General features: G+C 35.9%; 8 protein-coding genes across 10 annotated transcripts; 3 read left to right on the top strand and 5 right to left on the bottom strand.

Annotated features, from left to right (window-relative positions):
• Positions 1–1043: 1043 nt before the first annotated feature.
• On the bottom strand, positions 1044–7205 carry LOC105230730 (protein YIPF5). The gene is made up of 7 exons (XM_049461247.1): positions 7038–7205; positions 6816–6919; positions 6558–6751; positions 6466–6500; positions 4158–4268; positions 3480–3664; positions 1044–1419 (listed from the first exon to the last, which is right to left on the bottom strand). Exons 2-7 carry the CDS (start codon positions 6911–6913, stop codon positions 1257–1259), a joined length of 786 nt encoding a protein of 261 aa, XP_049317204.1. The 5' UTR covers positions 6914–6919; positions 7038–7205; the 3' UTR covers positions 1044–1256.
• Positions 7206–7675: 470 nt separating this feature from the next.
• LOC105230732 (V-type proton ATPase catalytic subunit A) lies at positions 7676–11453 on the bottom strand. The gene is made up of 5 exons (XM_011211692.4): positions 11333–11453; positions 10617–10704; positions 9730–10427; positions 8692–9669; positions 7676–8611 (listed from the first exon to the last, which is right to left on the bottom strand). The coding sequence occupies exons 2-5, from the start codon at positions 10690–10692 to the stop codon at positions 8519–8521; spliced, it is 1845 nt and encodes a 614-aa protein (XP_011209994.1). The 5' UTR covers positions 10693–10704; positions 11333–11453; the 3' UTR covers positions 7676–8518.
• Positions 11454–11990: 537 nt separating this feature from the next.
• On the top strand, positions 11991–15630 carry LOC105230733 (sorting nexin-6). Of its 3 annotated transcripts, none has more exons than XM_011211693.4 (8): positions 11991–12275; positions 13198–13608; positions 13664–13785; positions 13842–14286; positions 14351–14533; positions 14824–14841; positions 15119–15228; positions 15290–15630. In XM_011211693.4, the coding sequence occupies exons 1-8, from the start codon at positions 12129–12131 to the stop codon at positions 15381–15383; spliced, it is 1530 nt and encodes a 509-aa protein (XP_011209995.2). In that variant the 5' UTR covers positions 11991–12128; the 3' UTR covers positions 15384–15630. The 3 variants fall into 3 exon arrangements, with proteins under 3 accessions (XP_011209995.2, XP_011209996.2, XP_011209998.1); XM_011211696.4 differs by lacking the exon at positions 11991–12275 and adding an exon at positions 12735–12937; XM_011211694.4 differs by lacking the exon at positions 14824–14841 and having other exon boundaries at positions 12114–12275.
• Positions 15631–16029: 399 nt separating this feature from the next.
• Positions 16030–17033, top strand: LOC105230734 (uncharacterized). Its single transcript, XM_011211697.4, has 2 exons — positions 16030–16295; positions 16357–17033. Exons 1-2 carry the CDS (start codon positions 16083–16085, stop codon positions 17008–17010), a joined length of 867 nt encoding a protein of 288 aa, XP_011209999.1. The 5' UTR covers positions 16030–16082; the 3' UTR covers positions 17011–17033.
• A 787-nt stretch (positions 17034–17820) lies between these two features.
• Positions 17821–18881, bottom strand: LOC105230735 (cytidine deaminase). The gene is made up of 2 exons (XM_011211698.4): positions 18645–18881; positions 17821–18507 (listed from the first exon to the last, which is right to left on the bottom strand). The coding sequence occupies exons 1-2, from the start codon at positions 18715–18717 to the stop codon at positions 18083–18085; spliced, it is 498 nt and encodes a 165-aa protein (XP_011210000.1). The 5' UTR covers positions 18718–18881; the 3' UTR covers positions 17821–18082.
• A 524-nt stretch (positions 18882–19405) lies between these two features.
• LOC105230736 (cytidine deaminase) lies at positions 19406–20192 on the bottom strand. Its single transcript, XM_011211699.4, has 2 exons — positions 19995–20192; positions 19406–19932 (listed from the first exon to the last, which is right to left on the bottom strand). Exons 1-2 carry the CDS (start codon positions 20056–20058, stop codon positions 19520–19522), a joined length of 477 nt encoding a protein of 158 aa, XP_011210001.1. The 5' UTR covers positions 20059–20192; the 3' UTR covers positions 19406–19519.
• A 149-nt stretch (positions 20193–20341) lies between these two features.
• Positions 20342–23488, top strand: LOC105230737 (cysteine-rich protein 2-binding protein). Its single transcript, XM_011211700.4, has 10 exons — positions 20342–20868; positions 20935–21086; positions 21149–21305; positions 21369–21758; positions 21817–22251; positions 22314–22560; positions 22639–22791; positions 22847–22982; positions 23053–23234; positions 23300–23488. Exons 1-10 carry the CDS (start codon positions 20486–20488, stop codon positions 23474–23476), a joined length of 2412 nt encoding a protein of 803 aa, XP_011210002.2. The 5' UTR covers positions 20342–20485; the 3' UTR covers positions 23477–23488.
• Positions 23489–23565: 77 nt separating this feature from the next.
• LOC105230738 (probable ATP-dependent RNA helicase DDX23) lies at positions 23566–26271 on the bottom strand. The gene is made up of 2 exons (XM_011211701.4): positions 24382–26271; positions 23566–24317 (listed from the first exon to the last, which is right to left on the bottom strand). The coding sequence occupies exons 1-2, from the start codon at positions 26154–26156 to the stop codon at positions 23654–23656; spliced, it is 2439 nt and encodes an 812-aa protein (XP_011210003.2). The 5' UTR covers positions 26157–26271; the 3' UTR covers positions 23566–23653.
• Between the last annotated feature and the right edge of the window lie 178 nt (positions 26272–26449).

The raw sequence follows: 26449 nt of genomic DNA, 5'->3' as shown, positions 1-26449 counted from the left end.
AGTAAACTGACGTTGATGAATTTCATTTTCAGAAAGGCGACTCCCTATCGTGTGGCTTTTTAATTGCTGAAAATATTAGCTGCAAAACTTAATCGAGTACAATCTTCTATAAGAGTTAGTTCCAGACTGGACAAGGAAGCAAAACGAATTGACAGTAATATTTGAAGTTGTAGATAATTATCTTAACAATGTCAGTAGAAATCTTTTTGCCAACACTCGCTACTTCTGTATACTTATATTGAGAACAAAGGAAAAAGGCGAAAATTAAAATAAAAAAGCATCAAATTTAAATTAAAAAAAAATTAAGTCAAAACTAACAAAAAAATTAAAAAAAAAAAAAATATTAAAAAAAAAGGGTTAAAAATTTCAAAATCAGCAGTTGGTCAAGTGGGGATCTCAAAGAATTGGCCCTTGACGTACCCACGATTTCTGTCCTTCTGCCAATAAATTAAATGTTAATCAAAAATAATGCCTGACCATACCCACTTTTTCAACTCCTTGCAATTTTAATAAAAAAAAAATGTATCAAAAATAATGTCGCAATGTCTGGAACTCCGAATAAGTTAAAAAAAAATGTTTCACGAAATGGCAACAGCCTGTAAACAAATGAAACAACCATTTTTGTACCAATTTTTTGACTGTTTCGAGTTTTTTTTAATAAAATTTGAAAATAAGGCTAGTTCCAGACATAGACAAGTCTATAAAGAAGAGACTCCTAAAATTTCAGGTAAATTGGTTCTACTGAACTTCTACCTGAGAAATTGTGGGTATGAAAAAAATTCAGTTCCGGCCGAACCAGTACCTACAAATATCTCCGAATATAATTTGAAAAATCCTCTAGTAGACATATTAATGATATTCTTAAATAATTAAATTTTGAAAATATAGTCGATTTTATTTCTGCCCGCCCCCTTAAAATTAAAAAAAAAAAATTAAATGTAAAAAAAATTAAACATACCTGTGAATCTTTAGACAATTGCCATCCTGGATATATGTATATATGTACATACGTATATGTAGGTATTTAATGTGCTATAATTGTATTTTTCAGTTTCCTTTTATTAAAAAATATGAATTTAGTAATAATATATGCAGTTGTTCTCGCTTAAAATTCCAAATTGTTGTTTCGTTCGGCATATCCTACTTATTATCTCGCCAATTTTTGCTAAAGCCACTAATATTATTAATATAGGTTCTTATATTGAGGTTATTTAGGCCACTATTATATTAAGTTAGATTTGATAGTTTTGTGTATTTTAAAAAATCGTAATCAAAGCAAAGACGCCATAGAGGAGGGCACACGGATACGCAATCAGCACTTGTTGATGGTCCATGGAGTAGGCCGTCACGAATAGTTTCGAAGCGGACATAGCGCACCAAAGTATCGCCACGCCAGCGACAATCAGACCCAATGTGCCCCTAAGAAAATACAGAAAAAAATTTCAATTAAAAAATACAATATCTATGAAAAGGAATACAATTTAAAATATTTTATAATAAATATCAATAAATTAACTTAAATTTCAAACAATATAACTCGACTTTAAAAAAGGTTATGAGAACTATATATTCTAGAAATATTTGATAATAAGAGTTTATGCCGCATTTTACGAGCATTTCTTTGCTTTAATCGGCCGGCGAGAAACCAATTTACACGCGCTTAATAACATTGAATCTGAACTTTCACGAAGAGCTTTAATATGTTCAACAATGCTCCGACTAAACGTCGAATGCTCGTGAATAATGAAAGCGTTTCACACTAAATTAACGCACAAAGTCGGAGTAAACTGTAATTGAAAAGGAAACAAGTGACCCTCCGTGAAATTGTGTGTGTGCAAAAAGTGTGTGCAGACTTTTTAATTCGCATGAACAACAAAATTATGAGCGTTCAGTGCTGAATACAGTGGCTAAATCGAAGAAGAACGACGATTAGCAACAACAAAAACTACAAACAGCCAAATGTATTGACCCTAGCCAGGATAGACCACACAACAGTGCAGCAGTCAAAAACGTTGAAAAGCACATTGCCAAAGCCAGTGGGACCGATGGATATGGTGTTGATGTTGCCATTGGTTGCACGAATCAGTGTTGGAGATTGGCTTTGCGTTGAACAGCTTCTGAAGTTAATAAAATTGCAAAAGCGCAAAAATTGCAACAAAAAAACAACACAAAACTGCGCCAATAAAAACTATAAAGCTAGTGTGTGCAGAAATCTAAAAGAGCGCTAGTGTGCAGGGCAATAGATACGACCTGAATGCTTATACGAGGGGGTGCTGATCGGCGGGTGAGCTGGCGCATGTACAGCTAAATTACGCAGCGCATAGCGCGCCAATCTCCTGGGTGTACAATATTTTATTGACTTTACACCAGAGGCGCATTCTGGCCGGCAACAAAAACAACTACTACCAAAGTGGGTATATATGCAGTTGGCCAGCATGTCTAAAAGTTCGTTTGAAGCCAAAAGAGGCAAAAAGCGCACAAAAAATGTTCAAATAGAAAAAAATTTAAAACAAAAAACAAAAAAAAAATAGAAAAGGGGGATTGAGCGAACTGCTCATAGTTGGCCGCATGTGTTGTATCAATTAAACGCGTCTGTTGAAATTTAAAAGCACTGAGACCAGCTGGCGCCCAAACGTACATTTACATATGTACATGGAAATTGATTGGAGAAATTGCTAAAGGAAAAATGCAAAAATGCATTTTTAACTGAGTGCAGTCAATAAGTTAGTACATTCAAGCTTACGCATACACAGAGATATGCAGCTAACTGTTTTTATTTACTCACTGTTGGCGGCGCTCACAGTGGAGAATTTCTAGCGTTTTTTATAGGCGTATATGCAAGCGTATGTTGAAATTTTCACTAGTTTAGACTGATTTAGACTTTCCACAAATTTTGTGGAAATCCTCCGAAACGCTAAAAGTTAAAAATGAGTCGCGGGCCAGCGCTTTAACTGTTTATATTACATTAACAGCACTACACACACACTCAAATTGGCAGTTGGCCTTTGAGCAGTGACCAGAGGTGTCCACCAACAGCCGCATGTACTACATATGTATGTATGTATATGGAAAATATTTACATATATACATTTGTATGCATTTTATGCGCTGAAAATTTTCAATTAACCACGGAAGTTGATGAAGAAGTATTTCGTTCGCTGTTTGCTCCGTTGCGCGCGCATTTTATACAATATTTGTTATATATACTGTATATTATTTTTTGCATTGTTTCGCTGACCATCAGCAATCAATGGAAAACAAATGAAAATGTATACAAAAACTGCCAATAATAACAATTACAGCACAATGGGATGGCGGACCGATGAAAGCTATAAAAACTATTGCATTGTATTAAAGCAAAGAAGCGTGCAGAAGAAACGCGAAGTATGACTCCTACAGGCACAGATGCACATTTTATATGCATGTATGTATATGTGAATTTATTTACATAGTATATATGTGGATTTGTGTATACTCACTGTATGGTGATTAAAACGTTAATGCCGGACAGCACCACCATGGGTAGCAAACAATAGCCGAGCACAGAGACCACAGCGCCGAAGGTTACTTGCGCCTGTGTTGCCATCAGCGACAGTAGACAATAAAAGGCGATGCAGCCCATCACACCTATGCCATAAATGTATGAGAATGTTACTTTGCCGCTCTGAAAGCGCCGAATCACCAATATAAGCAGCGCCAGAACCGCGCACACAATGCCGCGATGGACAGCGTCCATTCGATTTGTAGGGGGGAGATTGGTGTTGTTGGTCGATTTCGCGTTATGGTGATCGGTGGCCAGGGGTGCGGTAGCGTGGTGATGGAGCACAGTTCGTTATGCGGTTGATTGTTGCAGGTGTGGTGGAGATAGTATCACCATTATTGTTGAGGTTTTGTTGTGGTGATCCATGCATAGTTGAAGAGCGGAGCGCAACGTTATCACCGGAAATAAGAATATTGAAAAGTTTTTCAATTAAAAATTTCATACAAATATTTAAATGTTTACAACTGTAATATGGTTAAGTTTGTATTACTTTCGAATATACATACATATGTACATATTTATGTATCATTATTTTTTATTTAAATTTTAAATTCTATAAATAAGTAGCATATTTTTGTGATTATGTAATTTATGAAAATGCGAAAAAAGTACTTACCAAGAGGAGAAAACCACCCAAAGCCAAACAGAATACCAGTGGGCCGGCCATATCTGTATCCTGCAGAATAGTTTGATCGGTGGCACGCAATGGATTTAGCACTGCCAGTGTCTAAAGCAGTAAGCAACAATTTACAGTTATTTTGAAACAATTTTCTGGCAGAAAAAACTTCAATAACTTATACTTCTACTTTAAATTTTCAGGTATAGAGTGGTAGACTTAGTAAAAAAAAAATGTTTCATTGTAAACGATAGTGAGGGCGCAGAGTCAAGCGCAGGCTTCCTAAAGGATCTCATCTCTTCATGGACCTCGTAATGGAACTCCATGTGGTATTGCAAAGGACCAAAAGTGGTGTGGCATCAGGGTGTTGTTGTTGTTGTAACGGGTACCTAGTCCCCGTTAGGATGGTAAGGATTAGCTAAGTTGTCGTCGACGTCAACCAACGGCGTAAATTTTACAAAATATACATTTGTAAGTCCGTTTCTACTACTGTCGGGTCTACGTAACCGGAACGGACCCCGGAGCTTTCTTATCCCATTAGGGACGGTCAAATTGGCAAAATTCTTGCGTTACAACAAGAACATTGTAAATTTTACAGTTCAATATGAAACAATTCTAACATACATTTTTCACGCCGAAGGTCCACAATTTGTAAAAAATTTTAATAGGAATACAATGACAATTCGATTTACCATAGCTTGAATTTTTCCACTTGCATGCTTTAGAAAAGAATTTACACGCGTCGCTGCATACGTCCATCTATTGGTGCCCACCACGCTGGCCCACTGGCGTTATGCTACAATACAGTGCAGCGTCGCCCACACTTTACATTCGTGGACCAAAAATGAGAGTTACAAAAGTTGTAAACGAAATAAAATGGTAGCAATGTGCAACAGCACGAAAACTTTAGCAACAGAACGCGATGCTTGCTGCCGGAAAAGTATTACGCACAGTACAAACGTAGCCACAAAGGGCTGACCAGCACAACACAACGTGCAGTACAAAGAGTGCGCCTCCACGCTGATGGAGTTGGTGGTCCACTCTTCATTTTGTTGTTGCCATTGTTACAGTGCTATGTGTGGCGAGAATTTATTTGTAAAATTTTTAGTCAAACTTTGAAAAATGGAAATTGATGATAAATGGTGTTGCTGACGACCACAAGCCAACGCTGTGCGTGTGTATGTGTATGTATGAGTTTGCACCGAAATCAGCTCACACATGACACTGGGATTATTAGTTGTGACACTGGCTATGTTGGCCGGGCGGCTATGTGCGGGTAACAGCTGTCAACAACGTGTATTGGAAATTGTAGTTTGCTGGGCGGCAAGTGAGAGAGCGCGGGGCGGAGTGGGGTGTGAATAGTCACCGCAACAATATACATATGTGAAAATACATATGAATTTATATACATACAAACATATTTATGTTGCGGCTTGAAAAAAGGACTTAAAGGCACAACAGCAATAAAATACTTATTTTTTATTCATGCCGGTTTGTTTTACCAGCTTTTTCCTATTGTAACTTCAGTTGGTAGTTTATCAGAGTGATCAGACAAAAGCAAATATGAATGTACATACAACTAACGAAGTAAATTTTCAATTATGCAGCACATTTGCATACACACTTTTGTACATACCAGCGTTTTTATTTACATAAGTTATTAATATTTGGCTTGAAAACCCGGGATTTTTATGCATTTAATCTATGCTCGGAGTATATTTTAAGCCTAGGGGCAGTTTGCTTTGCATGTTTAGATGCAATATAATTTTCATTCGAAATTAATATTTTACACTATTGACTATTGTTCTTAAAAATTTTCACTAGCCACACATACACACATATTTTTACCATAATATTAAATTTCATTTAAAAATTGTGAATTGCCAATATTATGGTTATGCTTTTTGAGGTTAGAAAAAAATATTATTCATAAAATTGTAAAAAAAAAATGAGAGTACTCTTAGCTCGACGTCCATTGTAGTTGAATGCAGCGAAAGGAAATTTAAAAATTTTTGTTTATTTGAAAAATTGTGTCGATATTTATTAATTTTTTTTTCATTACCCTGATTCATGTTTCCAAGAACAATGACAATAGTAAATGCTCCATTTTACTTATTATGATATAATTTCAATTTTTTGCAATTGGAGCAACTTTATATCATTTCTATTTCTAGTTAATAAGAATAATTTTATAAAAACGAATTTAATGTTCGCTCATATAAGATTGAATAACTTCACTACCCTGAATTTTAACATTGAGCATTGGTAGGAAAAAATCATAAATAGAATTGTTTATGAAATTACTTACCTTGAGAAAGATATGATGCGGATTTATTCCTAATTCTGTAAAAAACAAATTTTAATCAAAAACTTCATTATTTAAAATATTTCGCATACTACCTTCCAACAAAGGTGGCTCATCATCAAAATCATTTCCCGTGCCACCAGGCTTGAAACCAGAATCTTGGTCGTAAGATTGATTTACGTAGGCATTAGGATCATAGAAACCGCCAAGACCTTGACTAGCGCCTCCATAGCTAGCATCGTAATTGGGTGGAACGGAGGCTTCGGTATTGTCAAAGGTTTGAAAATTTCTAAAAGCAATAGAAAATTTATAAACAAATTATTACTTAAAAATTATATTCTATATATACATACAATTCTTGGCCAAATTCTGGAACTTCGAAGTTATATGACTGATCCCCGCCGCTAGCATAGTAATCATTTGGAGCACCCTGGCCACCGCTATATGCCATTTTTCGCTTAATTAGAAGAAATTTGTAAATATTATTTTTATCGCATGAAAGAATAAAAGCCACAATCTGTGCCTACGTGACTTTAACAGTGATTCGGAATCTATTGTAATATTTGCTTACTTACCTTATGAGATGATGGTGGACAAAATTAAAGTTAATTGAAGGTGTATTTGAAGAATATGTTTGAATATATTCAAATAACTATATTTATAATTCAATAAATATTATCTTTAAAATATAAAACCGGACTTCAATTTGTAGTTGTCATTTCAGACACGTCAATAGACCAGCAACAGCTGAGCCACAGGGTGTCGTGTATGATCAGAAATAAGTCACAGTCACAGCGATACAAAAAGCACATTACTGTAATTTTTAGTATTCAGATAAAACTATAGCTGAGATCTTTCAATTTATAAATTGATGAAATAATAAATAAGCAAAAAAAATACTTTAAGTTAAAGTCTAAGTTTGGTCTAACAAAACTTTTGAAAATCATAAATTTTCTTGGATACTCTCAGTATTACGTATTAAGTTCAACAATCAAGAGTTTCGAAACAAAAATTATTCAGCAATAACCTAGAAATCTTATTTTTTGTTGTATTGTTTACTTATTTCAGTTATGTACATATATATATACCCTTGCCACTGCTATCTGACATTTTTCACCTAATTACAAGAAATTTATAATATTATTTTTTATCGCATGAAAGAGTAAAATCTGTGCGTATGTTACCCTCCCCCTAAAAATAATGAACAACCCGGTAAGCGTTATTGTTTTTTATTTATTAACATGGATAATACATACGCATAAACATTCGCTTTAATCTCTATGTAAACTGTTTTATTTTACAATAAATAAATAACCTAGAACAGTCAAACGGAAAGCAAATAAAATTGTTTGCTTTTAGAAACGCTAAAGACGATTTGCAAGCCCTTTAGGTCTTAATATATACATATAACAAACAACGCAAAAAATTAAAATTTTCAATAGTATTTAACTGGTCTTAACATTTTAAAAATACATAAATCCACTAGACGCACATATGTATGTATAAGAGTTATACGAAAATTAATTTCTTGCCAAATTCTTTGAAATGTAACAATTACTTTTAAATATTCGTTAATTTAATTTAGTTATTATTTGCAGTAACAGTTTCTCATAATGTTCATATATATAGGTAAATAGTTTTGTTTTTTGTAGTTGAAGTTTCTTTGGTTCGTTTGCTTATACATTTGTTATTTATTAGCCACTAGTTATTGTTCGTCTTTCACTGGTGATTCGTTTCCGTTGTCACCATACTTCCCATTATACTGTTTAAGATATATTAACACTTGCTTAAAGGACATTAAGAGGTAAATTAAGGGTGAATACTATTTTGTATATTTATGTTTAAACTGATCCTAAGTTTATTTCCACAAATATTACGATAACACGTAATGACTAGTTGAAATGACTAGCTGTAAATATGTAAATACGTCAGTTATACGCTAAATGGATTAACTGAAATATTTCGATGGTTTGCTTAAACCGAAATTCTCTACTTTATATTACTTGGCTTTGGATGTAGTTTTTGTATTTAGCTTTCCCTCCTCCTTTTCAGAGACTTAGTCCTCTAGATTTCTAAAAGCTTGCTGTAAGTCTTCGTGAAGTTGTTCATAGTCCGCTTTGATTTTCGCCTCGCCATCCTTGACTGGATCCTGTGTTCAATTCATTATAAGAAAATTAAAGATCTATATACCTCACTAAAATATATATCTCTATATCAAACAAAAATTACCTTAAATTTCATTGAAGACAGCTGGTAGAGGATATTTCCCATCGCATCACGTATTACATTCCATGTGATTTTGTTGTCTGATTGGGCAGTGGATTCTACAGCATGGCGAGCGAGCTCATAGAAAGCCAGCATATTTCTTAACATACCCACTGTCTTGTAAAATGGACACACGCGATCATATGGCGAGTATGAGTTTTGTTGTAAAAAGTCATCTTTAACTAATTTTGCCACTTCCAATGTAATTTTATCAGTTTCAGCCAGAGATGCTTTACCCACCAGTTGTACAATCTCAGAGAGATCCTCTTCCTCTTGTAAAATTTCTTTAACTTTTGTACGAAGTGGTACAAACTCAGGGAAATTCTTATCATAATATTCATCCAGGGCGCGCATGTATTTCGAGTAGGAAATCAACCAGTTGATGGAAGGGAAATGCTTACGTTGAGCCAATTTCTTATCCAAACCCCAGAACACTTGTACGATACCCAACGTGGCGGATGTGACGGGATCTGAGAAATCACCACCAGGTGGCGATACAGCACCGACAATGGAGACGGAGCCTTCGCGTTCAGGATTACCTAAACATTTGACGCGTCCAGCACGCTCGTAGAAGGAAGCGAGACGAGCACCCAAGTAGGCGGGGTAACCAGAATCGGCAGGCATTTCAGCCAAACGACCGGAAATTTCACGAAGCGCTTCAGCCCAACGTGAAGTAGAGTCAGCCATCATAGCAACATTGTAGCCCATATCTCGGAAATATTCAGAAAGTGTGATACCGGTGTAAATGGAGGCCTCACGTGCAGCGACAGGCATGTTGGAGGTGTTCGCAACCAAAGCAGTACGCTTCATAATCGATTCAACGACTCCATCAATTTCACAAGTAAGTTCGGGAAAATCGCGAAGTACTTCGGACATTTCATTGCCACGCTCACCGCAACCAACGTAAATAATGACATCGGAATTCGAATATTTAGACAGTGCCTGCAGATAAACGAGTGTGTAAATAATATGATTCAAGAAATCTCCAAATGAAAATCTTACCTGTGAAATTACAGTTTTACCGCAACCAAAAGCTCCGGGAATGGCGGTGGTACCACCTTGCACGCAAGGAAATAGTGAATCCAAAACACGTTGTCCTGTAAAAAGTGGATGGTTTGCAGGTAGCTTTTCGGTGACAGGACGAGGCTGACGTACTGGCCATACTTGTAACATGGTATGTTTGGTGATTTCACCATCGAATTCCGTTTCCAAAATCACGTCTTCCACTGTGTAATTACCGGCTGGCGCAATATATCGTACAGTACCCTTGCAACGAGGTCCAACAATCAAACGATGCTTTACAAGCGTATTCTCATGAACAATACCGTACAGATCACCGCCAGTAATGTGAGAACCGACACGCACATTTGTCGGATTGAAATCCCAAGCTTCGGTACGCGAAAGCGAAGGAATATTCACACCTTTTGGTATATAAATGGAACCGCTGCTCTCGCCAATATCCTTAAGTGGACGTTGTATACCATCAAAAATACTGCCCAAAATGCCAGGACCCAATTCAACCGATAGCGGTTTACCGGTCCTCAACACTGGGTCACCAACAGTTACGCCGGAAGTTTCTTCGTACACTTGGATGGTGGCCATATCGCCTTCCAGTCGAATAATTTCACCGACCAGTTCATAATAACCCACACGCACCAATTCGTACATAGCCGATCCGGACATACGCTCCGCAGTAACAACTAAACAAAATGAAATGAAATATTTTGAATGAAGATTTTTTTTCAAGTGCTCAAGGTTTCAATTATTTCTCTTTTAAATGCTTTTCACCTTTAAACTGTAAATTTAATAAAACTCTAGGAAAGACCACCAACTTCAATGTTACTGGCATTCACATATACACTGTTATAATTGTATAATCTATTACTCACCGGGACCGGAAACGGCGAAGACACGACCATATTGAGACTCTCGCTCCTCCTCTTGATAACACTTCAAAGTCGACATATTTTATATTTCCTGGAAAACATTATTCCAAAATATTAGCATGAAAAACTTTAGATAACATTAAGGCATTGAGTAATATTTGATTATCGATTTTTCCGCTTGCACAACAACAACACTTGCTTTTTTTGTTTTATACCGAAATTAGAGAACTTTATTAGAGAGCACTTGAAGTACTAATGAAAATTCGCATTCATAAATTAGTAAAGGTACTTGTACTTAATTGTATATTCACATTTTTCAAATGTCATTATTATTAGGCCAAAGCATTTTGATTATCTCCTCCCCCCTCACATGTATACAAATGTATTCAGCGAAAATATACGCAGCATACTCTGCATAGTTCACGCACTCTCTTCCTCAATTATTTCTCTGCTACAGCTCGCTCTTTTGCTCTCTTAAATTTCGCAATTGGGTAAAAGAAAATTCGATTTTTCACCATTTGGCACTTGCAATTTTTCACCCATTGCACTTGATGGAAATTACCAAACTTAAATTCTACTTTTCACCAGTAAAAAGCACACTATTTCCATTGAAAATATTACAAAATTGTAGACGAAGTATTGAATTAACTTCTTTTGGCTTTTATGCGTTACAAAACTAATGGGAAGTAAGGAAAATGTGGATCACAAAAACCACTTACTTTCGTATGGTGTGTACGTAAAGTTTTCCGCTGACTAAAATACACGATGGACTGGACTGAACTAAACTGAATATGAATGGCAGCGATATTTTCGAGTATAGTGAAAATTTGGCTAAAAGAAGGATGAAAAATCGATGCCGAAGTGTGCCAAAACAGCGTTTTTAGTACAAATAATCGGGGTCGAAATTAGACCTTATTTATTTTTATACGAATATTTAATAAAATTTATGTAAATTTTCAGGATCTTGTGCAAAAATTACTTATTTAAGTATAATATGTTATTTTTTGAAAATAATAAATAACAATATCACAATTTATATTTTCAAACTACAAAATCAAATGCTGAACTGGAGATATGCCAATATTATTGATATTAGAAATATTATTGCATAAGGATTCATGTAACTTATTGTCAATCTGAAGATGATAGAATCGATGTACAAAATTAACAATAAAAATAGCGCAAAGCATTTATGAAATGTTTTATAATAGAAATTTTATTATATTTTATTACAAAAACTAAAAAAAAAAATATAAAATTGAAATAGCTATCCATTAACAATTCTTTGTGAATACCCAACATATTCATTTTTATTGTTTGTACATTTGTATACTCATACAAATATATTCAACTTATCCTGCTTACTCAATTTACAGTTATTTGTTAGAAGTGATTCAAGGGCTTCGGCATTAATGCATTTTTTGCTGGTTTCAGTCGTAACACGTTGTTCTGCGTAATTGTTTTGTAATCATTGTTATATCTTCGTTTTCGTTTTTTTGTTAATACAACGAAATTATGTTGAATTTTTATAGCAATATCCTTCAAAAGTCTCAAGAACCCAAATCAAAATTATCAAATACGCGATTCAAGAGATATTCGGTGTATAGAAACTGGGGCTCTGTTGAAAGTGTAAACATAAAATGTGTGTTAGTAAATATGCAGGTAGGTTTGTGCATATTATTCTTACAAATCTAAAAATATTTGTTACAAAAAATTAATTAATCTAATAAGATTTAACAAAATTAACCATTAGTATGTGAAGTCGCACTTAAAAGGCATTAACCAAGAGTTCAAATTTTTCTCATAAATTCACTGCAAATCAATTTTCGTTGAATTCATACGTCAATTGCCTCAGGGAGCTACCAAAGATATCCATTAAAGTTCCTATGGGTTTCTTCAGGCCGAATTGTTAGAAGCAGCTGAAACTTTTGTGTAAGTACGATGGTTCATCCACAGGACGTACGAGTGATACCGTATGTATCAGTTAGTTCCCTGCTAATTCTTCCAGTGCACTGGAATTTCGGTTATGACTTGCCGGGTACATTCTTTCAAATAACCGGTTTTAATTCCATTAATATGAATGACATCTCTGGGCCATTTCACAGCTGATCGAAAAACTGACAAACAAATAAATATTCACTCTTTCTTTTGACTTTATTTATTAAAAAATGAAGAGGTAATCAAATAATTATAGGCGAAGGTAGAAGAAAGTGGAATACAGAAAGTTGCAACGTTCAAAGTTTTCAGATAAAATATATTTATTTGTTGTGTTTTAGGGAAATTTAGAATAGAAAAAACATTGAAATAAATTCAGAACAATGATGGTAAGCTAAATGTGTATATATTTTATATGCTGTAAATCTGGTTCCAGTATTTTCATAAAAAAAAAAAACATTTTCTGATATCAGTGACCACTTGCATGAGTCAAAGACATCCTCCCTTTTTTTTTTTAATTTCATACGTCTATACAGCCGTTTGTCAATATCTTTTGTTCATTTTTTGTTAAGCACCAGACCAGATAAGACTGAAATTACAATTCGTATAAGTATTTTTACAAGATTTTCCTCAAAATCTGATTTTTCAGGACGGAACGGATGACTTAGCAACGGTTGAAAATCTGGCCAAAAATACGCCACTAGGCGTAGAGAACAGCATTTCAACCAACAATCCAACAATAATGGAAGTTTCTTCTCCCAATACACAACGGGAAACCGAAGGCGGTAATCCTTTAACAACTAATACAAATAACGGCAGTGGTACTGTCACCTCCGAGTCGTCTTCATCAGCAATCACACCTGCTGCGCTTGCGGAAAATACTTTGCATGTGGAAATTTCCGATGCTTTGAGCGAAAAAGATAAAGTTAAGTTTACCGTGCACACGCGAACAACCTTGCCCGGTTTTGTGAAACAAGACAATAATGTGGTACGTCAGCACGAGGAATTTGTTTGGTTGCATGACCGGTTCGAAGAAAATGAAGAATATGCCGGTTATATTGTAAGTTTTTAATAATTATCGAGCAGAAACGAAATAACTAATTTCCATTAAATAGATACCACCATGCCCGCCACGCCCTGACTTCGATGCCTCACGAGAGAAATTACAGCGGCTGGGAGAGGGCGAAGGCAATATGACAAAGGAAGAATTTAAGAAAATGAAATCCGAACTCGAAGCGTAAGTGCCGAAGTCAATAATAATATTATTATTTTCTGATTACATTTTTACTTAAGCGAATACTTGGCCACCTTCAAGAAAACAGTAGCCATGCATGAAGTTTTCTTGCGTCGACTCGCAAATCATCCGGTATTTCGTGTGGATCAGCATTTAAAAGTGTTCCTAGAGTATGATCAGGATCTCTGTGCAAAACCGCGTAAGAAAATGGCTATTTTCGGTGGTTTTGTTAAATCGTTAGGAAAGACAACAGACGAAATATTAATGAGTGCAACAGTGCGAGACGTAAATGATTTCTTTGAAAATGAGCTACAATTTCTCATTGAGTATCATGGACATCTGCGCGATGCTGCCGTACGAACTGAAAAAATGACACAACGTCATAAAGAAGTCAGTGAATGCCACCAAAAAATCTCAAACGCGTTGATGCAACTATCAACCGCAGAAAAAGGAAGCATGGAAACCTTTTGTGCTAAATCAGCCGAAATCTTTGAAAAAATTAAGGTATGTTTGAATGTAATAAAAGAAAACGTAAAATTTCAAATGTAATTTCATAATAATTTTTAAGAACTTGGAAGCACGCGTCTCTAGCGATCAGGACTTGAAACTCGGGGACACCTTGCGTTACTACCAGCGGGACAGCGATGCAGCAAAAGCACTCTTAATTCGTCGTTTACGTTGTTTAGCCGCATATGAGGCGGCCAATCGTAATTTAGAGAAAGCGCGTGCCAAAAATAAGGACGTCCATGCTGTAAGACATCTCGCCAATTTTAATATCATAAATTTCTTTTCACTCGCCTATTTGCTATTATAACGTTAATTGATTATACATAGTCTGCATTTTTATAGTCTCCTCCACTGTTTACTATTATGTATTTTGTCATTATATTATTCGCGCAATTTATTTAATTTATTCACGGTTTTAATTATTTATAACTTTTTGTACTAGTTCAATATTTAAATTAAAACTTTCTATTCACACTTTTTAAATGCAAACTATACAAAAACCAAACAAACTGCTTTCAACGAATTCATATGCAGCCTTTGGATGTTCAAGAGGTACTTGGTGTATTATTTTTTTACTCATATTATATGTAATTGTATACACATTATACTATATTCTAATGTATTTTTGTTTTGCATTGCCAATCCCTATTAATTATAACACCCATTATTGAAAAACTAAAACGCACCAAAGACCACACAAAATTATCCAGTACTCAGATACAACTAATTAACACTACGCATGCTTGAAAGAGTTCAAAACAACCGATTTTATCTGCTTCATAACATTACATATATATATTTATATTTCTTTCATTGCTTGTGAAAATAGGCTGAAGCAGCCCAAGCAGAAGCCTGTGAGAAATTTGAATCGATGTCCGCTTGTGGAAAGGAAGAATTAGTTGGATTTCGCAATCGCCGCGTAGCTGCCTTCAAGAAAGGGTACAATATTTAGATTTGTGTAGTAAATATATGCAGTTATTGTAATTATTTTTAATCGCAGGTTGGTTGAACTAGCTGAACTGGAGATCAAGCACGCACGCACTCAATATGAATATTTACGCCAATCTCTTTTGGCGCTCAAAGAAATTGCCTGAACTGTTGACTTGTACTTGTTATATTCTTCTCAACATCCTTATACATTTATACATCATATTTACATATATACGCCACGCAAAATATATTAAAGCCACATAATAATTACGAATATTAGCTTATATACGATATGTAATATATTATGTATACAGCTGAAGTATTTCTAAAATTGTATTATTGTTCTAAACCAAATTTACGTATTGATTTTTGTATGACGAAATAACGATAAAATACGATTTTCTAAAATTATTTGATACTGTTCTGCATTCGAATATCATTCCAAAGTGCTTAATTTTTCTTGATTTCAAATAAAAGTATTTACAGTATAATGTGAATTGCAAACGCTTTAAATTAGTCCACTAAAAGCAAAAATTTCGGGAAATGGTAATTAGTAATAAGAATATTAAATCACATTGTAGATATCTAATCAATTTTCCTGGAAGCATCAAATCTCCAAAAAAAAGGTCAGTTGACTTCTTTTCCTACACACATATTTAATTATCAATGTATACACACATACACATTTAATATTAGGCACAATGAACCCTAGCAACCATAACAGCTACATTTCATACAATCTATTGAATTATTTGATTCCCGTTATACGTCAGAAACAAGCAAAATTCGTTTATTTTATACTAATTTTATCGTAAAAATATTTTGTATTGCATTTTTGTTGTAAGCATAGTTGACTTTTGAAAATGAATGACTTTGGATTCATCGATTACAAAAAGCCAAGTGATGAGTGTAAGGACGACATGCGTACCTCCACCTATCGGAGTCATGTCTACATGACTGACACGATGATGGGGAACCATATGCATGCTAAATTCAAAGAACCTAAACCGTATAGCATAGACCCCACCTTAGAGAAACTGCGCACCAGCGACTACAAAGCCAATTATACATGGAAAGTAAGTAAAAATTGTATTTGAGTCGCAAATAGTGAGTATTTTACTATATGTTCGATTACAGTATGATGACCCAAATAAAGTGATTAATCCCTCGCTCGGTCCAAAAGTGCAACTAATGAAGAATTACGAAGATCGACGTCTACGTTTCATCAGTCGTCCAATGCGACCAGCCTGCAGCACCATGCACCAGGATTTCCTTTGGAATCCGCAAGCAGCACCTGCACCACCTACGCCTATAGCTTTACCCTCCCCTGTGGCTGCTTCTAAAGTCGTCATTAATCGCGCTAAACCGAGCTACTCAAAATTACTCGATCCGGCAGCAACCACTTCACGCCTCTCCTTTGTCCATTACACACCCGCTGAGTTGATGGGAAGCGTGGCGCGACATGACAATATAACATTTTGGAATTGGCCTAAATATAATACACAAATCAAGCGTGTTTTCCCCGGACGCGATGACACGCAATGTGATGACAAAGCTGCAAAGGAATGCCCAAAACGCCATTGTGAGTTCCCCAGCTTGGTGCAACATGTACCCAACTCTGGCATGACAACGGAGGTGCGTGCCAATTATATTGAGCCAATTAAACGTACCATCGACTTTGAAACGGCGCACATACACAATCGTTTGGTATACGAGCCAGTAACACCGTTATCGAAAGAAACCGAATACAAAGTGTACGGTTCCGGCGAGCGAACGCTGAAATATGTCTAAAAAATCGAACTCTTATTCAAATACTTATATTAAAGTAACGTTATTTTCAGAATAAATCGTGTGGTTTTACAGTTATATATAAATTTATTGTTTATTTGTTGTTACTTTTAGTATATATTTTATTGCTGCTTATAAAAGAGCCTTTGCACGTGTATGTTTGCGGTACGTCCATGCAATTATATAATTATCTGAATATGCAAGTTGAAGTTTTATGTTTACAAATTTAAGCTAGTAAAAATATATTATTAACATCCGTGTGGCATGTTTGTCTGTTAATCATAAAAACACAATAGCTGTGATATACAAGTTATTTCAAGTGTCAAGTTGAAGTATATAAATTAATTACTCTGAATGATAACATTTTTTATAATTTACAGGTAACCCGCGATAACATGAACCTATGAATGTGCAATCGAGCTGAAATTCGTTTTTAGTACCATTTCTTTAAGTAATCTGAGAAAAATAATGATATCGAATATTATAAAGCGAAAAATTGAGAGCCTACTCTATATAATATACATGTAAGTGATCACAATGCACCACTGGGCAAAAAGTTGATTAATTGGGCAACAATCATATTTTCGAAGTTTAGATAAAGATTACGAAACTGAAAACCACTAAAAACCCGTTGGGGTTCAGGGTTTTCAAGTTATTAAATTTGCAAGGCTTATCGCCTTTTATCAGAGATAAAACGAATTGCATTCAAGCGGATGAAAGACATATTTTTTCAGAATGAAATTATTTTGCACTTTAACCCTCTTTCTTGAAAGCTCCCAATATTGCTGATATATCTATAAAAATACAAAAGAGTCAAAATTAATATATGTATATATAATATGCACACAACTGTAAATAAAATTAAATATTTATGTGTATTTATGATTAGTACAAAATTACACTTCATCTATACTACATATTTGCTATTGCCAGTTTTTAATTAAATATACATACACACATGTATACATTAAACCATTATTATTGCCAGCAATAACGGTGTAAGTGAGGTCCATAGTTTGATATGATTAAAGAGTAACTATTGATTAAAATATTTGTCTTTCCATTATGTAATTAATCAATTCTTTTTATACGTGCGAAAACCATGAGGCAGCAGATTATAGATGGATGTCGACAGCACCAGATCTTCGTCAGACTTCTCAACATTGATTTGCGATTTTGTAATGAATAGTGGTATATCGTTAGGCGCAAACTCCATTATAAATTGTCGACACACGCCACACGGCGTTGTAAAGGAGTTCTCCTGATAAGCGACCACTGCACCTGCAACAAACTCTAGGTATCCCTCCGAAACGGCTTTGCTGATAGCGGTGCGTTCAGCACACGACGTGGGCGTGAAACTGGCGTTTTCAATATTACAACCTGCAAAGATGCGGTTGTCTTTCGTGCGGAAGGCAGCACCAACGTAGAAGTTACTGTATTGTACGTAGGCGTGCTTCTGGACTGCAATCGCTGCTTGTATCAGTTCTTTGGTAGGTTCATCTGTAAATTAACACATATGGACTTGATTTACATATATATATACATACATACATGAATAACAAAAAGTTCTAAAACCAAATGTTTAACTTGAAGCATTCAATTAACAACAGTTAGACAGCTGGATGGCATTCACTCACCCAAATCACCGTATTTTTCGATGTGTTCAACATATTCTGGTTTCTTCAAACCCGTGACCTGATATATGTCCATTTTATGGAAAAGTTGATATATTATTCAATATCTATTTTAAAATTTCAAGAGCACAATTTCGCACGAACTTTGAAAACTCAACGAGGCTAGTGCGCGTTGCGTATATTCTCCTTAAAGTATGATCGCCAACTGAAAGATTTGTATGTTGTTTCGCAGTCAACTTTCTGGCCAAAAAACTAATTAGTATAAAAAGCTATTTGTAGTTTCTTTCTTCTTCAAGCGTTCTGCTCTCCTTATCAATGCTTTCTCTACAAACAAATACAGATAAACGGTAGACTAGTGCCGTATATTTGCTGAGAAAGTTCGGAGAGTGCAACTGAGCCACCACCAATAGCGGTGGAAAATCAAGATAACAGCCAATAAAAATGCATTGGTAGATGTGTCTTATACAAAAAATAAACACATGTTGTGTGGCAAGAACGATGAGTAATTTCATTGTAAAGTTTCGTTTAGCTACTAAAAATCTAAATACCATTTACATTCATAAAACCGCACTAATTGAACGTATATGTATGTAAATATGTCATGTCTATAATTCAACATTGTTTACATTAAATTCAATGCATGGAAATTGAATTCACAGTACGAATTTCCGGTTTAAAGGCAGATCTACTACGTTTCCGTTCCATAGTATCACAATTCGGACTGAATCAAAGAGCAAATAAATGATCAAATAAAAAATTAAAGCTAATTTAATAAATTCATTGATATATTGAAAAATATAGTACATGCATTATAATAGTTCATCCAAAGGTAGCTGTTTAACAATATTTGTTGTTTACAATTATTACTCGTAATCAATTTATTTATTTCCTAGGAAAGAAAAGCTGCGAGGCAAGAGATCACGAATACTTGTGACTAGAACATGTAGCGGCGGACAAGCTGGTTTGGCACAATATAGTGGGAAATCTCTTTGCATAGCAAATTCAGCTAGGAATTGCCGACATACTCCACATGGAGTGGTGAATCCGCTCTCTTGCTGTGCCACCACTGCGCAGGCAACGAAATCGCGCTTCCCATCGCTAACCGCCTTGGAAGCAGCAGTGCGTTCGGCGCAAATTCCCGCCGGATATGCACCGTTTTCGATGTTGCAACCGGTATAAATTGATCCATCTCCCGTTTGTATAGCTGCGCCTACTTGAAATTTGCTGTACGGACAATAAGCCATTCGCCGCGCCTCTATAGCTGCTCTTATCAGTTCTTGAGCGTCCGGAGCTGGAAAAGCAAGTACACAAGAATTAGTCACTTGGAATTTGTAGTTGACCGTACATATATACCTAATTCCTTGAAGTCACGTACTTGCTTATCTGCATTGGTATTATATACTATGACTCGTGGCATTATATAAGCAATAACACATATGTATGTATATAAATAATTTATACGAAACCAAATTTGTTGAATTCACGTATATTTTAGATTACAACAAATTCACAAAATATATATTGAAACAATAGTGTCGAACTTTGATAGACTGTTAAAAAAAATTTAAAAATATTGATGTGTTTTTCAACGATTGTTTACAAAAATGTGTGATAAGTTTACTTAAGATGCAAAGTACTAAATATTGTTAATAATTTCATTGTTTGCATGTTTTTATTCCTAAACATTAAACGTTCGGCAACCCTGCAAGTGTTTTTGTTTTCTTTGTTTTCAGCGTGCTCCGCGATGTTTTATTCGTTTATTCCCTTTCTGATCTTCTAAACAAAATAGTGAATATTCGCTTAAATAAAGTTACAAATTCCTTTTGCAATTTTTGATATCGTTAATGCATTGCTCTTATTGTAATCGGGCTCTTGCTGAGGACGAAGATTGTCTTGAGTGCGTAGAATGTGATTCTGTGGTACACGCAAAGTGCCTACGCACGTGTCGGCCTGGTGATTTATTAGGTGATGTTTTCTTTGATTTCACCTGTGCGGCGTGTATGAATTTGCAAAATGATGCGCCTTCTACCTCAATGTCGGCTAAAACCGCTGCTCCACGCGAAAATTTCGTGCGTCAGCGTTTGTCCTGGTTCATGATTGTGGTTTTGACCCTATACAATTTATCGGTGAAATCAAAGGGCCTAAGTCATCATGGCTTCTTCCATTGGCGTTCGCATATTGTGAGTTTTATCAATAAGAATTGGGACTTTTTAATGGAACCAGGAACGTAAGTAATTATTTCCTCCTCTATTATCATTAATATTAAATATATAATGAAATGGTTTGCGTGTAGACGACGGCGCAAAAATTGGTTTGGTTCCATATCCGGTAACTTATCACATTATAGTCCCGAGTTCTTTTTATCCGGCCAAGAAACAATCCAAAAATCAGGTTGGTGGCGTCTAGCTCAGTCTAATTTAACTCCAAAAGCTATTCACAAAAAATGTAAGTACGCTTAAGAAAACAAGATAACCCACTGAATTAATTATGTCTATACGATATTGCAGATGAAGAATTTAGTCAGAAGCGCTCACAAATGCGCAATGACAAGAAAATCCATGAGGATATTGATAGCGCTGATGAACAACAGGATAGCAAGCGCAAACGTCGTAATGATTCCGATGATGACTTGATACCAATAGCTGATGGTTGCAGCCGTACTATGTATTATTTTCAAATTTGAATATTGTTAACATTTTTTAAATAATTATTTATTTTCCTCTGCAGACCATATATGGGTCGCACCCCTAAAGTAGCCAAGCAGCTTAATATAGTTGATGATGACATTAAAAACTTACAACAACAACAACCACTTAACACTGTTCAGTCAAGTTTAATGGACTTTTTGGCAGAAAATTTAGCTAACGACGATTTATTCAATTCCTTGCCGAATATTTCCACAGACACTCTCGGTGGTGGAGATGAAAAAACTGATTTTCTGCCGCTACTTGAAACTCACAATGATAATATAAATAATTTCAGTCCATCAAAAGCGAAAAGCAAGATTGATTCTGATGTCACTAATGCAAAGCCTATAGCTGATAAATTCAAAGGCTTCTCCAATTCAGACGATCGACATGAACAAAAATTGTCCTCATTAGAAACTTCTGAACAATTGTAATTTTGTAAATTATTATAAAACGTCATTATCTATACTATCTTCAATTTTTCGCAGGTCTCAAGAAGATTCTATTCAAACTCCATCTGAGTACAGTAATGATCCAGATGACGACGATGAATATCAACCGCGCATAGTACAAGTAACCAATTTTCAACAGCTCAACCAGTCTCCAAGAAAAGAGCTTAGCAGCTCAGTAGGCGAACAAGCGTTGTTATCTCAATTGGATCACACAATCAAAAAAGAGATAAAATCTGAGGCAGAACAATCGGAAAGCGAAGATGCCACATGCAGAGCTAAGGGAACAGTTCAAAATCCTGAGTCGGACAATGAGGCTGAGGGTAATAAGACCATTATGAGTGTTTGCAAACCTAGTCTTTTCACAAAAACACCTCGACGGAACTGGCCATGGTTAATAGAAGAAGACGAGGTATCTGAAGATCATATAGACAACCAAACCGTTGAAAAGAAGCCTTTTCAGGAAGCTGAAAGGTATGTAATATATGAAAATATAAAGATTTGAATTTGTTTAAAAGTAATAATGATCATTAAAGTTTAATAATGATGAGTGAATACGAAGAAACCGAACTTTTATTGAAGTTACGAAAAATATTCGATATGGAAGAAAAATGCAAAATTGATATTCCCGCCTATGTACGGAGGTTCTACAGAAAACTTTGTGTTCGTGAATGGAAACGTGAACATGGCAAGCCACTTTTCAACCTAGACGATCAAATAAATGGCAAGAACACCGATTCACTAGCGAACGAAGCCAAAGCACAAATCATTGATAGATATCAGGTATGTTGAATATTGGCAAGTAATGGATATAAGAGATGTTAGAAATGATTACCGCTCGCTTCCTTAAAACTCTTGCAGCTTATATCGCTTTCTTCGGACAACATACGCAAATCGTTCTACGCAAGAATCGCGGGATCTTTTGACTATGAAATGTTTGAATCGCCATATTCCCACCGAATTTTACATCCGTTCATCTACAGAGATAAGGAAATAGCTCCACCTTGGTTAAAAGTATACTTTTGCCGTATTTAGTTTTGGATATACATACTTAGTTTCTATTTTTCAGCTAATGTGCGAGCTCCAATTTACTGTTAATAAACAGTATCCGTTTCGCTCAACAATTGATTTTTGTTATGTGCGTCCTAATCACATCGCTGCAGTCAACGCTTTACTGCAAACAACCTTTTGGCCTGGGATCGACAGTAAGACAAAAGTGACTTTAATTCTCTCATTCCCACACACCTTACACGTATTTATTTTTTAATTGCATAGTGTCTGAATGCCTTAGCTATCCGGATTACAGTGTGGTAGCGCTCTACAAAAAGTTGGTGGTCGGTTGTGGTTTTCTTGTACCTGATGTCGGTTTCAATGAGGCATACATTTCCTTTATGGCCGTCCGACCCAATTGGCAACGTTGCGGCATAGGTACATTTATGCTTTATCATCTTATACAGGTGACTTATTTCATGAAATTTCTTCTGGGTTATTGAAACATGTATTAATTTTTTTTTATTTTTAGACTTGTATGTCAAAGGACATAACGTTGCATGTATCCGCCTCTAATCCCGCCGTTGTACTATACCAAAAATTCGGCTTTAAAATAGAGGAAGTAATACTCGATTTTTATGAGAAATATTTACCCATCAATTCTAAGCAGAGTCGAACTGCTTTCTTTCTAAGACTTTTGAGGTCATAGCATTGCATAATGTATTAGAATTATAACTTATACAAATTTAATAAAATAAAAATATTATATTTTTGTAATCGGTGAGTTAAATGTCTGTATTAAACATAGTTAAATGAACCTTAATTTATTTAAAACCGGATGACAAAATGTTTAGAATTTACTACAGCTTAGAGGTGTTGTATTAACTTAAGCAAATATTTTCTCCTCTCGTCTCTTCTTAGTAACCACTGTGCCCGGCTTATGCTGTGCATCTGGATGATTCATGAGCTCTGGTGGACAAATCGACACCGGGCTAGCCATTACACATTGTTTAAGGTCATAGAAGAGAGCGCTGTCATCTTTGGTGACAAATGATATCGCTACACCATTCTTGCCAGCACGACCCGTACGACCAATACGATGTGTGTAATCTTCAATTGTTTTCGCCATATCATAATTGATGACTAGCGAAACATCTTTGATATCAATACCACGACCAGCGACATCTGTTGCGACGAGCATATCTTTGGCACCGGACTTAAGCGCTGCAAGTGCGTATTCACGTTGCTCTTGTCCTTTACCACCGTGAAGCGTACATGAATTGTAGCCCAATTTTTCCAAGCCCTTGGCCAAAACATCGGCGCCCTTCTTTTGATTGACGAAAATAATGACTGGCGGTTCGATTCCCTTGGAAAGTATTTCCATCAATTTCTTACGCTTGTCGTGTTCGCCCATCATGAACACGATTTGCTCGGTACGTTCAGTTGGCTTGCCTACCGAACCAATGTACACAGTCGCTGGTCGTCGCAAATACGATCTTGCCAAACGTTCCACAGCCGGAGGCATAGTAGCTGTAAACATTACAGTTTGTCTAAAAAAATAAGAAAAAGTGACTTTAATAATTAAGAATAACAAAAATAATGGCAAACACTAACCTATACTTCTTTTTGGAGTAGAAGTTTTCCATCAATTTACTCGCATCTTCAGCTTCCTCACTGTCGGGTTTTAAGTTTGTTACCGGCATGTATTCAAGAATCTTTTGTACATCGGGTTCAAACCCCATATCAATCATACGATCTGCTTCATCCAATACTATATATGTACATTGGCTCAAAACTAGGTATCGGTTCTCCAAAACATCGATTAATCGACCAGGTGTTGCAATAACAATTTCACAACCCAAACGGAGGCGAAAGCCTTGCTCTTCACGTGATAAACCACCTACTACAACCACCGTTCGGATACCCAGTGGTTGACCAAATTTGATTGTTTCTTCTTCTATTTGTTGTGCCAATTCGCGTGTTGGTGCCATTATGATAGCGTATGGTCCTTGATCCGCATCTTCAAGTCGTTCTATTTTTGGTAGTGACTGAATCCATGATAACAGAGGTATAAGAAAAGCTAGAGTTTTACCAGAACCAGTTTCTGCAACACCAATGATATCGCGATTTTGCAAACCAATTGGTATTGCTTGTCGTTGAATAGGTGTGGGTTCTTTATATCCCACTTTATCAATAATTTCTATTATTTCCTTTGGAAAACCTGATTCCGCCCAACTGCGTATTGGATTCGGAATCTTACCACCTTTAATAGTAATATTGTAATCTTCTCTGAAAATACGCCAATCGCGTTCGGTCATCTCTTCATGAGCTTTTTCAGACCAATGACGATCATCCCATTTTTGCTTGTCTTCTTTGCGTTTTACCTTCTTTAATCGCACCTTCTCTTGCTCCTTCTCGGCTTCTGTACGTCGTTTCTCTAATAGATCTCCATAAAACTTACTCTGTGTACGCTTTTGTTCTTTGATATCGATTCCTGCAACATTACCACGACCGAAAAATTGCACGTGATGTCGTTCCTTATATAAGTTGTTATAATCAATAGAGGTATCTTCTCCAGCATCCCAATCGAACACAAACTTCCGATCATTAAGTCTGCGTACACGTCGCTTTTTCTTTATAATACCCAAATAGCGTTCACGTATCGCTTCCAACTCCTTTTCTTTATCCTTGTGTGAAAGGTCTTCTGCGCGTTTACTATCTCTATCCCTATCCTTGTCTCTATCTCTCTCACGCTCCCTATCTCGATCCCTGTCCCGGTCTCTTCCTTTTTCTCGGTCACGACGATCATAATCTCGTTCCCGGTCTTTCCGATCCATTCTTTCATTTTTAAGTTGTGTGTGTGATATCACATTATTTGCATTATCGGTTCCAGCAATTGCAGCAGCAGTTGCAGCACTTTGAGCACTTCGCATAGCAGCTACTTCCTCCTGACGTCGTTTCAAGGCTTCGGCAGCTCTTTGCTCTTTTGTCAGGAAAACAGGCTTGCTTCTTGTTTCCTCCTCCTTTTTCTTCTTTTCAAGTAGTTCTTCTAGTGAAAGTGGTTCCTTTTTAGTCAATTTGTTCTTTTCGTCATACAATTTGACATCTTCCAGTTCCAAATCTTCTTTGATGTTCGGTTTTTTCTCCTCTTTTTCATCTTTCACTTTTTCTTCTAAACGACGTTTGTCCGCGACCTTATCTCGATCTCTTCCTCGAGACCTAGAACGAGGTCTATTGCGTTCCTTTTCCCGTTCTCGTTCCCGGTCACGGCCACGATCTCGGTCACGCTCCCGTTCATAATCCCTATCACGGTCACGCTCGCGATCTCTCTCTCGATCTCTATCCCGGCGTTCCCTTGAATGTGAACGGCGTCTTTTATCGTTGACCATACTTTCCTGATCAAATTTAACTTTCTATGAAAACTCGGTATTGATAATAAGAAAATGTATGAAAAACGTTTATAAACTACACTGCTGTTCCGCTGACAAGTCTTTGACATTTCAATTCATCTTCTTTTCACACTGCAAATCACAATAGCACAAAATCGAAATATTTTGACACGCTGCAGCGTGGTGGTTTCCAAATTTGTATTTCAACAAATTAATGACAGGTCCAAAACTTTCCCACATTGCGTTAAGATTTTTACAAAACTTTTTCGTTTCTCAATTTGTAGAATACAATA

Source organism: Bactrocera dorsalis, chromosome 1 (assembly GCF_023373825.1).
Source record: "Bactrocera dorsalis isolate Fly_Bdor chromosome 1, ASM2337382v1, whole genome shotgun sequence".
Lineage (NCBI taxonomy): Eukaryota > Metazoa > Arthropoda > Insecta > Diptera > Tephritidae > Bactrocera > Bactrocera dorsalis.
The sequence above is the reverse complement of the archived record's forward strand: the minus strand, read 5'-3'. Positions and strand labels throughout refer to the sequence as shown.

What these genes read in the sequence shown, in the direction of transcription:
- LOC105230737 (XM_011211700.4), top strand. Translation starts at nt 20,486, where the DNA reads ATGCATTGCTCTTATTGTAATCGGGCTCTTGCTGAGGACGAAGATTGT. An exon ending in AAAAGCTATTCACAAAAAAT is followed by an intron (nt 21,087 to 21,148) that starts GTAAGTACGCTT and finishes ACGATATTGCAG; the next exon opens with ATGAAGAATTTAGTCAGAAG. An exon ending in CCTTTTCAGGAAGCTGAAAG is followed by an intron (nt 22,252 to 22,313) that starts GTATGTAATATA and finishes TGATCATTAAAG; the next exon opens with TTTAATAATGATGAGTGAAT.
- LOC105230733 (XM_011211693.4), top strand. Translation starts at nt 12,129, where the DNA reads ATGTTGAATTTTTATAGCAATATCCTTCAAAAGTCTCAAGAACCCAAA. An exon ending in AAATCTTTGAAAAAATTAAG is followed by an intron (nt 14,287 to 14,350) that starts GTATGTTTGAAT and finishes ATAATTTTTAAG; the next exon opens with AACTTGGAAGCACGCGTCTC. An exon ending in GTAGCTGCCTTCAAGAAAGG is followed by an intron (nt 15,229 to 15,289) that starts GTACAATATTTA and finishes TTTTAATCGCAG; the next exon opens with GTTGGTTGAACTAGCTGAAC.
- LOC105230735 (XM_011211698.4), bottom strand. Translation starts at nt 18,717, where the DNA reads ATGGACATATATCAGGTCACGGGTTTGAAGAAACCAGAATATGTTGAA. An exon ending in CGAAAAATACGGTGATTTGG is followed by an intron (nt 18,508 to 18,644) that starts GTGAGTGAATGC and finishes GTTAATTTACAG; the next exon opens with ATGAACCTACCAAAGAACTG.
- LOC105230730 (XM_049461247.1), bottom strand. Translation starts at nt 6,913, where the DNA reads ATGGCATATAGCGGTGGCCAGGGTGCTCCAAATGATTACTATGCTAGC. An exon ending in CCAGAATTTGGCCAAGAATT is followed by an intron (nt 6,752 to 6,815) that starts GTATGTATATAT and finishes TATTGCTTTTAG; the next exon opens with AAATTTTCAAACCTTTGACA. An exon ending in CGCATCATATCTTTCTCAAG is followed by an intron (nt 4,269 to 6,465) that starts GTAAGTAATTTC and finishes TTACTGCTTTAG; the next exon opens with ACACTGGCAGTGCTAAATCC.
- LOC105230732 (XM_011211692.4), bottom strand. Translation starts at nt 10,692, where the DNA reads ATGTCGACTTTGAAGTGTTATCAAGAGGAGGAGCGAGAGTCTCAATAT. An exon ending in CTTCGCCGTTTCCGGTCCCG is followed by an intron (nt 10,428 to 10,616) that starts GTGAGTAATAGA and finishes CATTTTGTTTAG; the next exon opens with TTGTTACTGCGGAGCGTATG. An exon ending in TGTCTTCAATGAAATTTAAG is followed by an intron (nt 8,612 to 8,691) that starts GTAATTTTTGTT and finishes AATTGAACACAG; the next exon opens with GATCCAGTCAAGGATGGCGA.
- LOC105230738 (XM_011211701.4), bottom strand. Translation starts at nt 26,156, where the DNA reads ATGGTCAACGATAAAAGACGCCGTTCACATTCAAGGGAACGCCGGGAT. An exon ending in TACTCCAAAAAGAAGTATAG is followed by an intron (nt 24,318 to 24,381) that starts GTTAGTGTTTGC and finishes TTATTTTTTTAG; the next exon opens with ACAAACTGTAATGTTTACAG.
- LOC105230736 (XM_011211699.4), bottom strand. Translation starts at nt 20,058, where the DNA reads ATGCCACGAGTCATAGTATATAATACCAATGCAGATAAGCAAGTACGT. An exon ending in ACGTGACTTCAAGGAATTAG is followed by an intron (nt 19,933 to 19,994) that starts GTATATATGTAC and finishes TTGCTTTTCCAG; the next exon opens with CTCCGGACGCTCAAGAACTG.
- LOC105230734 (XM_011211697.4), top strand. Translation starts at nt 16,083, where the DNA reads ATGAATGACTTTGGATTCATCGATTACAAAAAGCCAAGTGATGAGTGT. An exon ending in AAGCCAATTATACATGGAAA is followed by an intron (nt 16,296 to 16,356) that starts GTAAGTAAAAAT and finishes GTTCGATTACAG; the next exon opens with TATGATGACCCAAATAAAGT.